This window comes from Gadus chalcogrammus, chromosome 6, assembly GCF_026213295.1.
Source record: "Gadus chalcogrammus isolate NIFS_2021 chromosome 6, NIFS_Gcha_1.0, whole genome shotgun sequence".
In the NCBI taxonomy this organism is placed as follows: Eukaryota; Metazoa; Chordata; class Actinopteri; order Gadiformes; family Gadidae; genus Gadus; species Gadus chalcogrammus.
The window spans coordinates 21,384,885-21,396,514 of record NC_079417.1 but is presented as its reverse complement, the minus strand read 5'-3'; the positions used below and the strand labels follow the sequence as shown (position 1 = coordinate 21,396,514).

At 44.2% G+C, this 11,630-nt stretch overlaps 1 protein-coding gene across 1 annotated transcript; it reads right to left on the bottom strand.

The window, feature by feature from the left end:
- Positions 1 to 1,372: 1,372 nt before the first annotated feature.
- On the bottom strand, positions 1,373 to 11,300 carry ak8 (adenylate kinase 8). Its single transcript, XM_056593024.1, has 14 exons — positions 11,115 to 11,300; positions 10,505 to 10,589; positions 10,318 to 10,367; positions 10,097 to 10,207; positions 9,829 to 9,897; positions 7,071 to 7,152; positions 6,856 to 6,927; positions 6,445 to 6,645; positions 5,903 to 6,034; positions 5,496 to 5,585; positions 3,646 to 3,787; positions 2,503 to 2,583; positions 1,903 to 2,032; positions 1,373 to 1,743 (listed from the first exon to the last, which is right to left on the bottom strand). The coding sequence occupies exons 1-14, from the start codon at positions 11,196 to 11,198 to the stop codon at positions 1,633 to 1,635; spliced, it is 1,440 nt and encodes a 479-aa protein (XP_056448999.1). The 5' UTR covers positions 11,199 to 11,300; the 3' UTR covers positions 1,373 to 1,632.
- Between the last annotated feature and the right edge of the window lie 330 nt (positions 11,301 to 11,630).

Genomic DNA, 11,630 nt, shown 5'->3' with positions numbered 1-11,630 from the left:
ATTATGTCTGTAGCATTTTTATTATCATTTTTTGGTTGTTTTCTGTAAAATCTGTACCTTCTGACATAGCTGCATGATGGGACTTGTGAAATGAGTGCATTGGTTTCCGTTTCACAGAAGGAAAGTTGCATACCTGAGTTCGACACATGAGTGACAGGACACGTTTGGAATCTTTCAACCAGGTTGAAATGCAGCCACTATTATGATACGTTTATCCTGGGCTGGAACGACGGTGTGTTCCTGTGAAAGAGGCTTTGTCTGCGGCGACATGAGCAGAGCCACAGCGACGGTTGAACCGTTTTTCTTGTCAATCAGTCTTGCTTTACTTTTAAATGCTTTTCACATTTAAAGCGACAATTTTGGTAAATTACTATAATTAAATCTTTGGCGTGGAACGATCAAAGTCCTGATTGAAACTACTGCCATCCTGGGGGACGGAACTTGATTGACAGGTCTATTTTCAGCCCTCCTGCTAACACGTGCGTGCGGAACAGGAGTAAAATGGAATCCGACAGTTGATGATCACATGATGGACAGCCAAGCAGAATCTTGAGGCCATCACTGACTCCATTTGCAAGCAGGTGCAGCAGCAGTTACATTTCTTACGCACAATGAGAGGATTTAGTGTCAATACGGTTATGATGTCTCTTTTTTTAAAAGGCTTACGTAGACTGGTAAAAGTGGCCAGTGAGATCAATGGGGTGGGAGAGGACCAGTTGAATGACTTATTTTATAGGGAGTTGCTCAGGAAGGTGCCTGAACGTGCCTGGACCCTCGCGGTCACACCTTGCAGGGAGGACTTAACATGCTCCCCCTGGCACGAGACCTCAGAGTGCCGAGGGTTTTTTTTTTTACTTTGAACCTCCGAAATGACACCATGGCCATTATGGTGAATGGACTGCATTAATACAGCGCGATTCTAACTAGTGGCCACTCAAAGCGCTTTACAATATTACCTAACATTCACCCATTCATGCACACATTTACACACCGACGGTGATGTCCACCACACAAGGCCTGTTTGTTGGGAGCAGTTAGAGCGAGGCGTCTCGCTCAGTGACACCTCGACACTCCGCTAGGAAGAGCCGGGATGGAAATAGCAACCTTCCGGTAACCAGCCAAACCGCTCTACATTCTGAGCCACATGCCGCCCCGTTAGGACTCCGGTACGATTCCCTCCCTGCTGTTGGGACAGACCTGGATATGAGTGCGACGTTGCTTGGTCGTTTGGGAGGAGCACAGGTTGGTACAGGCCTTCATCCAGCCAGCCTACCTGAGAGACGTTGTCTATGTTTTCAACATTTACGCTATCATGAAGGTCTTTCTCCCAGTTTTGGGGATATTTAGATATATATATACCCATTATGTCGATATACACTTCTTTTATTTGATTCCATCAATGCAGTCAGGGAACAGCTTATTCATGAGATTTGTAAATATGTAGTGTTTTCTCCTCTCTTCCAGTGCTGTTAATGTTTTCTTATTTGCATTTCATTCTATTTGATTTATATTTGGAGAGGAAAAGACGTCTGTCGGGCTCTGCTTCCTACTGGTTCGGTCTGATGTCGGCCGCTTAAACACTCTTCTCTCTACTGGTTCGGTCTGATGTCGGCCGCTTAAACACTCTTCTCTCTACTGGTTCGGTCTGATGTCGGGTCGCTTAAACACTCTGCTCTCCACACACTCAAACACAGTGTGGGGGTCCTGGTCAGCGTTCACATGGACCCCATCTGGAAATAAAGCCTGGACACACACACACACACACACACACACACACACACACACACACACACACACACACACACACACACACACACACACACACACACACACACACAAACCCACAGTATCAGCCACAAAACTACAGAATTGCAAATCTCAACTGTGTGTGTGGTGTGTTACCTTTAGCCTAGCAGCATGCATCCAGTATTGTGTGAGTTTTTCTTGGACTCTGGCCGGTTTGTCGTCTGGATGGGTCTGCAGCCTAGCCTCAACCTCTCGGTTTGGGGCTGGATGCTCCAGGCCGTGGTGCCTTCACATAAACACCTTATTATATCACTTCATCCAACATCTAAGTGAACGGTCTTCCAGAATACATAATGAGAATACATTTAGGCACAGACTTCTGTAGAGTTTTGCTTATTTCTTTTTTAAGAAAAGTTAGATAGATAGTTAGAAAAAGATTCATTGTCCTTTAAGTGTAATTTTCATTTTCACAGCAGAGGGCACACGGTAAACCACATACACACAGTACACACTATATAAGCAAATACAATAAGACACTGAATACCACAAATACTGACGCATTTACTCAATACATGCTTGAGGTCATTGCAGTTAACCTTCAGTTTCATCTTGCAGGATTTTTTAATCTCAAACTGTGTACAATTACGATAAAGGGTTTGTTAATGAATGAGTAGGAAGGTGCTTGTAACGTTTAGGTACAGGGCATGGTGAAGGCGTTGGTACCCGTGTAAGGGTGCGGTGATGTGTGTTTTGTACCTCTCTCCACTGATTGGATCGATGGTCCTGAGAGTTAGCCTCTCAATGGCAACATCATCGGTCATCTCCAGGAAGAACACTCTGGATGAAATATAGCGTAAACAAGCAAGTGCTCTCACACACACACACACACACACACACACACACACACACACACACACACACACACACACACACACACACACACACACACACACACACACACACACACACACACACACACACACACACACAGTCTGTCCATCAGATAAAATAATGATGACTTCAGAAAGTCTGGACAATGATGTATCTTTGTTGTGTCAGCCTAAAGTGCCTTCAAAAGGCATAGGAACATACAAACGAACACACACACAAAAACACACACGCATACTCTCTCTAACAGGGTTGGGGTTCTATTCAATGTGTATTTTAGAATTGAGAGCAGGAAAATATCACTGGTAGGGTTGGGGATAGTATTCCCAAGGGAATAACCATACTCTGCTAATGCACTGTTTGGTATGTCTGCCCATGTGTGCACATGTGTCTGTGTATGTCAGGCTAATTAATTTTGAAAAAGCGTCCTGAATATTTAATGAATATTTGTCTTTAAAAAAATAGAGACGATTTTAGAGTGGGCACATTTCCTATTCATACGGCATTCAATATTTATTTGAACACACAAAATACCCAGGGGAGGAGAATGTGAATGTGAAGTACAAAATAACAATATAAAAGGGATAATACTTATTATTTTCATTAAAAGTTGGTGGAAAAAGTACTTTGGAGAACATTGGCGTGCTGAATGTTATCAGTGATGGGGGGGGGTGTTCTAATCGATAATGAATTATATTTATTTGTACCTTATACTAATTAAATTACAACCCTAACCCTAGTTTGATTCAGCATCTTGAGGAACAATAGTTCCACCTACCATCGGTTTGCCCCAGTCCCGTTGATTCCCACTTTGTCATGCTGCATGTAGGGTCGTGTGTTCAAGAGTGGGAGTCATCTAATGCAAACCAACACCCCCTCCATGTGTATGTGCGGTAGCGTGCGAGGCCCAGGGATGTTCTCTGGGCTGGATCGCTGACGGAGTCGGACCACGGTCAGTCCAGGTACGTGAGGCGGACCAGAGAGGGCTCTTGGGTCCACGTGGCGCTGTACCTGCTTGGTTTGTAGGTGGAGTCCTGCAGGCGCCTGGCTTGCTCCGGCTCCCTGGGGAAGCCGTGGAGCACCCAGCCTCGGGTGGTGCAGTCCAGGGCGCTCAGTCTCTGGCTCAGCACCTGCAGGACCACGCTGTCTGGAACTGACAACGCCAGGACCCCGTTAGTAACCACACACAAACTCCTTCTCGCTACCAAGCTAAGTCTGCTGGAGATCAGGTTATCTGTAGCGTGTGTGTGTGTGTGTGAGTTTGTTTATGCGTGCTTGTGAGTGCATGTGCGCATTGGTCTGTGAGTTGTGTGTTGTGTGTGTTTCATGTGTTTGTGTGTATTGTACCATCCATCTAGTAGTACTGTGGTGAGATCAAACCCATTATGAGTGGACCCCCCCTCACAATGTTTTATGGGAGTGGTTCTGCACTTGCACAAAACATTATGGAGTGGAGGAAAAATATATGGAACTGCTTGAACCAGGCAAATGTTATCTGGCAATGCGGTTATTACTCAAGAATGAAGAATATAGAATTGAGTGAGTATCATGGGCATGTGAGTTGGGTTATTCTGCTTCCCTTTGTAGGATTAGATGTTCTACTCTCTTAACTGTTGCCAAATCAGTGCAGCCACAGATCCTGGCTATCCAGTTCCGACAATGTTAACATCAGAAACATTCTCTGCCAAATCCTTGCAGAGAACTGCACAGGACCAACATATTAAGTGTATGTATATACATTATATATACATACACTTAACTAGTGTGTTACAGCTATTCATCACAAAATATTTAGTGCTACGATCCATCATTGATGGGGTGGCATGTGGCTCAGTAGGTGGAGCGGGTTGGCTGGTAACCGGAAGGTTGCTAGTTCGATCCCCAGATCCTCCTAGCTGTGTGTCACGCTGTCCCTGAGCAAGGCACCTAACCCTAACTGCTCCTGACGAGCTGACTGGGCTTGAACGTTTGATACCGCTGTCGGTGTGTGAATGAGTTCATGAATGTGTACATGAATGGGTAAATGTTAGGCGATATGGTAAAGCGCTTAGATTTGCTACTGGCTAGAGAAGCGCTCTTTATATGCAGTCCATTAACATTCATATTTGTCATAATTGATACTTGTATTTCATCAACTTTACTCAAACACACATTATAGGCAACAGCGGATGTCAGGCTAAAGTGCCAAACTAAAGCTCTCCTGATGACTGACTGATGTAAGATGAAGCGATAGAGGCAATATAGAGACAGGCGATACTGTGTCCGCTTTAATCCAGTGGGCCACATCATCACAGCTCTGTGCCTCTGAATCCTGACAACCAGCATGTTCTTTAACACAAGCTGTGATTCACAGAAGAACTAGCTGACATCTTCGCACACAGACACACGCACACGCACACGCACACACACACACACACACACACACACACACACACACACACACACACACACACACACACACACACACTAAGCCCTCTCTCTCCAGAGTGTAGCTGTCATATTAGTGACAGGACTTCAGTAAGTCTAAAAAGACAGCAAAAGACGGATGGCTAGATGGATAGATGAAAAGACATTCATGTCATGTGAAGATGGGACGAGAGGGGGATGGACACAATTCAGTCTGTCCTATTTGCACTTTAAATAAGCTGTCTGTGTCTTTATTCTTTTAACCTTCTTCCTCTTCTTCTGTATGCGTTCTTAATTTTTCTCAAGGTGTGTATTTCTGGATGTGTATGTGTCTGTGTGTAGTTTATTGATGGTATATGTTTAAAATGCATGTATCGTATTGTGAACACTGGTGTGTGTGTGTGTAAGAAAAATGAGTGTGTAAAGATGTGTCCATGCACGTATGTGTGTGTTACCTTGGTGACCTGTCTCTATGTAGGGCTTCACCAGCTGTCCCAGAGTGGATCCATCGGCTGCTTCAGCCTTTAAAAGCTGTCCACAATTCACTGACACAGGTAGAGAGACAGACAGACAGTTAAACACCGCAACAAAATAACAACCTGTAAACCTCCATTCCTGCTCTTAAATGTTTTCATGTGTCTTGGTGGGCTAACCTGTAATATAGACGTAATACAGTGTAAGGCAGTGATGCCTTGTAGTAATGCAATGAGTATCAGTGGTGTAATATTATTACATTATGTAGCAATAATGAAGGGTCATTTTTATCCTCTTTCCAGCAAATTATCCACATGTACAGCAATGTTCTTTAATGTATGCTGTCCCTCATTAATGAAAGAACCCATGTAAATGAAATGGAACTGACGGTCCACCAGTTTGTATTTGTCGGCCAGACGTCTGGCCTGGAGGCTCTTCCCTGAGCCCGGCGGGCCCACCAGGAGGATTCTGGGAGTCTGAGGGGCTCTCGATTCACGCCGGATCAGGACATATCTTAGGACTGAGACGCAAACCCAGACACATACGCATGCCAGCGTAACCACAACAGCACACACAGAGGCGCACACACCCACACCCACACCCACACCACCAACACATTAGTATCTACTATATTTCTTACCTCAATCTTGTTGCAGTCTGTATGTAGATGTGTGCATGTGCATGCGCGTGTGTCTGTGTGTGTGTGTGTGTGTGTGTGTGTGTGTGTGTGTGTGCATAAACGTGTGTCTTTATCTATGTGCATGTGGGTGTGTCTGTCTGTATGTGTGTGCATACACGTGTGTGTGTGTGTGTGTGTACTTGTGTGTCTATTTATGTGTGCATACGTGTGTGTGTGTGTGTGTGTGTGTGTGTGTGTGTGTGTGTGTGTGTGTGTGTGTGTGTGTGTGTCTGAGAGTTGTAGAGGCCCACCCTCTTCATAGACATCAGTGTGTGGTTGGTCAGCGTTGATGGTCTTCAAGACGTGGCGGTAGGCCGTGCTCAGGCCGGCGACCTCCCGGCCGTACAGCTGGAGGTGGGCCAGGCGCTGCTCCTCTGAGCCCCCACTGTCCTGCTGCAGACGCTCGGCCACCTCCGGGTCGGGCGGCCACACGAACGTCTGATGGTACACGTCTACACAGGAAGTGACATCATAAGGTGCGTGCGTGCCTGGGTGCGTGTACGTGGGTGTGTGTCTGTTTGTTGTGTGTAGCTTGTGTGGGTGCACCTGTTAGTGTGTGTGTGTGTGTGTGTGTGTGTGTGTGTGTGTGTGTGTGTGTGTGTGTGTGTGTGTGTGTGTGTGTGTGTGTGTGTGTGTGTGTGTGTGTGTGTGTGAAGACTGACCTCCAGTCAGAGGGTCCAACATTCTTCCCGTTGTCCTTTGCAGCAACATATCCTCAGAAGCTTCTAGAAATACTATCAATACATATGCAGACATGCATGCCCATGCACGCACACACACACAAATGAATGTAGCCTGTATTTCATGTAACATAAAGGCATTGAGTGTATTACTGCAGTGTTACAGTATTATGGAGCGTGACCACTGCATGCTTTACCCGCATGGTTAGGGATGACTCCAGCCGCTTGGAGCGTCAGAGCATGAAGGCGAGTCTGAGGAAATCCTTCTAGAACCCATCCCTGGAAACATACAAACACATACTGCGGTGACACTACTGGTCTGTAGCCACGTGTCAATGTGACCACCACTGATTAGCTTTAGGAAACCCTTTCAGACGGTTAGCCAAGGGCTGAGAAAGAGTTCACAATTTGTCCGACCAGAGCATGGTTAGTACAGGATTTTTGGGGCTCACTCCAGGAGATGCAGAAAACACGATGACACAGCCCCGTTAACAGCCAGTGTGAATCAGAAGGAAACAACTCAGGCAGATCCCCCAATAGCCAACCACAGTGTATCTTACAATGAACACGTGAGGAGTTCGAACAGTGTTTGTAGACTGGTGCTTTCGATTTAAGAGCATTTATTTGGGTGTTATTTCTTAGAATTGCCGACCGTCAGTTATTAGTGAAAGTAATGCTCTTCATGTCTGTCAATCACAGGGGATTCAGGGTGCAAAAACATTGCAAGGGAAGGAACAGGGAAAGGGGAGTTTTATTTTTGGTTGTGTTTAGTCTCAAAAGCTTGCTGTATTCTGCCCTCAAGGCTTTCTTTCTCTTTACAACTCGATAATCTTTCTTACAGCACCTTATATCCAGGTCCTGCTCTTAGCCCTGGGCCAGCAGATACATGGGGCACCATGGGTCAAGTGATCCCTGTGCTATAGTAGCCTTGGGCAGTTAAAATGTGAAAGCCTCTCCGAGGTCTGGTACTCTGACTTGACACTACAGTCCGTTTTATTTTTTTGTCTACACATACAAACATGTTATCGTCTGGTTTTCCCAAAAATTATGAAATGTGATTCAACAACAAAGGCTGCAGTTTTTATTGACCTAACTATAGACTATTTTTTTTTATTATTATTAACGCTATTCATGTGATAAACTGCCAACAGATGATGATCTCAGCCACTATTGGAAATGATAACATACTCAAAAATGACAACTTAAACTTACAATGATAAACTATAATCCTTGTGGTGATATAGCGGTGAATGTTTACTACTATTCTCTAGTCTAGGTTATATACTATAGAACAGAGGGGGGAAGAGAGAGCAACACAGACATGTGCTCGCAGTGCTGCAGTTCAGACAGGATGGGGCAGTTTCCTTAAATAAGCCGTCAATCATCACACACAGTCACAGACACACACACATGCTCATTAACATACACACACACACACACACACACACACACACACACACACACACACACACACACACACACACACACACACACACACAATGCACACACATTAATATCCCTAGAGGCTCCTAATTAGAGCTGAAGAGGGGAAAATAAATAAACGGTCATTCTTTTAGCCCCCCAGGCACAACGAGCATCAGCACAGGAAAAGAAGCCGTGTGCCTGGCTGTAACCTATAATAGACACACTCTCCATATTGTATCATTTTTATATTGGTAGAAAAGGCTTGCTAAAGTCTTGCTATACTATAATTAACTCCCTTTGACAGGTGTGATCTTGCTGTGTCCCTCCCAGCGTCCCGTAGTTCAGAGGAGTAGTAGTTGTACTCCAGGCCAGCAGTGGCTCCCCACCAACGCCCTATGGGGAAGGACTGGTATCCCCTGACAATTTGTTGGGCCTTGGTGGGCTTGCTGTATGTTCTTTTTATTCATACTGTAAACATTGGCTCACATGCAGTTCATCAATGGTATTTAACAGTAAAAGACAGAAAAAACAGACATCTGCATGTTTAAAATGCTCGCAGCTCTGCAATGTTTGAAATGTAAAATAAATGTCTCCCTCTGAGGAATTCCCATGTTTCTCTTTGAGACTCACTGACAGCAACGACAAAAACTAGAGTCAGCCTTTACAACCCAGGACCGGGAAATACAGCAATAAATAGACGGATCAAGGAAACACTGTATCAAAGACAACGTGGTGGTGGGGCTGGTGAGCAGAACACATTAGAACAGTCTGCGAGTTGGTGGTTGTGTTTCATCTCATGTTATAAAGCAGCAACACAATTAGCTCCTACATGAATCACACCTACACCTCCACTATCGTAGGGGTATGTGTGTTATGATATTTACCTGTGGTTGATCTAGCTTTGTGTTGTGCAGTGTGGTAAGTGTGTGGTATATGAGTGGAGTTTGCATTGTGTTGTGAATTAATTCACAACACAATGTGAATTGTGTGTGAAATATGATTTGGGGTTACTTTAATCATGATTTTGATTACTTTAATCATGATTTGGAGTTACTTCAATCATGATTTGGGGTTACTTTAACGTGATTTTGGGTTTATAAATTCATGATTTCGGGTTCAAGGTTTGTGATTATTTTATAAATAATATCAGGTTAATACAAAGTCATTGAAGACATTTCTGAACTTATTTCTGGTTTCATGGATTCATCATTTCTGTATTATGAATTTAGGATTTTGGTTTCATAGCTTTCTAGTATTGAGTGCATGATGTCATGTTTAAAAATTCATAAGATCCTCTAGTTCTCTGAGACCTAACATGTTGAGATGAAGCCCTCTTAATCTATGGGTCGGGACTCAAAAAGGGGTCGCGGTGGAGTTGGAGGTGGGTCGTGGACAGATAACGCACAGAACCCCTCGTGTCTCTTATCAAGCAGACGTTTTCAAAGTACCAGCGAATTGATTAAAATGAATGTACATCATCATGTAGAATATAACACAGACATTTTACTTGAGATTATTCTTCCACATTACCTTTCTGAAGCAGTCTATTTTAGACAGCCTGTGTTGGATCAGCTCTACCCATATGTCAGCAGGAATCTCCTGCACACACACACACACACACACACACACACACACACACACACACACACACACACACACACACACACACACACACACACACACACGCACAACCGCACACTCTTATGAGGCAAAACCGTTGTGTATGCATGAGTGGGGGGTGTGTGTGTGTGTGTGTGTGTGTGTGTGTGTGTGTGTGTGTGTGTGTGTGTGTGTGTACCTGTTGCATTTGTGTGTATTGCATGGCCTGCTGGCTCAGCTCTGTTTCTTGATTGAAGAGACTGTGGGTGGTTACATGGACTGAACTCAGCTCTGCACACAGTCTTCTGGCCTAAACAACAGACAATACCACAGACAAACACAACATCACTACTACTATAGCCTAGTACTACTACTACTCACTGTATAATCAACCCATTGATAATTGATCCATCTACTTACTATGGTTGTCTTCCCAGAAGCAGGCGGGCCCAGCAGAATAATCTTAGGAGCTGCACAGACAAACAGACAACCAGAGAGACAGACAAACAGACGGGACAGAGAACAAGCTGATCAGAACCACATTGCCAAAGAACACACCAGACAGAGGACGAATATTGGAGATGAAACCAGAAGAAAGACGACCAACGTTCAACTCTTCCTCTCTTAAGCAGACTCATCAGGTAGGATATGGGGTCATCTGGTTTGTCCACCATCAGACTAGACACCATCGTCTGAAACCAGCAAGTACAACCAGTAACCATGCAACTAGTATACCAGCAGAAGCAGGCCTATGAATTATTTGACGTGACGTGAATTATTTTAAATGTAATATAGGCGTATAATAAACAATGCACATACATTTTTCTGAGAATCTGAAGGCACTCCCTTCAAACATACAAACATAGCGTAGGCTACACACCAAACATATCATGAGGAAACAATTCACATCTATGATGTGATCATAGCCATGGTTCACGGCGTAACGCTAGTGGACATTGACTCACAACGCACTGTTTACACCATCGTGAGTTATTTAATACACCAATCTATTCTTTAACATTCACATTTGTAGAGAAAGTAAGCCACACTCAAGTATGGCTACTTTATGAAGGTGTGTAGTAGTAGTCCTAGCAAAATAATCCAGCACTTAAATTTAGAACGTGTTCAGATTGAACGTTAATATTATGTATATTCCCCACCACGAAGTGATGGAGAATATCAGGACTAGTAAATCCACAATTAAAACATTTTGTTACCTGTACTAAGTCAAATATATCGTGTTTCTCTGCGTAGATGGACATCTCCGGAGGAATTCTGACAGGTTTTACCGTTTCGTCCATGACGAATTAGCTGGCAAACCGCGAGCGAACGCTATCTAACCTAAGTATCCAACCTGAAAAGTAAATGTAAAAGTAAGGAGCTAATAAATACGCATCTGTCTTTCCCCGTTTCTATGAGCCCGAAATGTTTGGAGAGGTTGCCTAGCAACATGGCTCGGAGGCAGAGGCGGCTCGGAGCGGGGGCGTGTCCAGCTCGCTAAAATACCATCCCACTGCCCAACAGAAGTAAGCGTACAACTCATGTATGGCGCGCCCCGATAGTTCACAGGGTAGAGCGCATAGATATTATACTGAGTACTGTATGACTGTATGTCGTATGACACAGTCATACGAATAAATCATATCATATATTGCTGTAGACTTTTCCATATTTAACCAACTATAATTCAAACACTGCTGTTGAGCGTTTGCAGTGAGATAATTTATGATTTT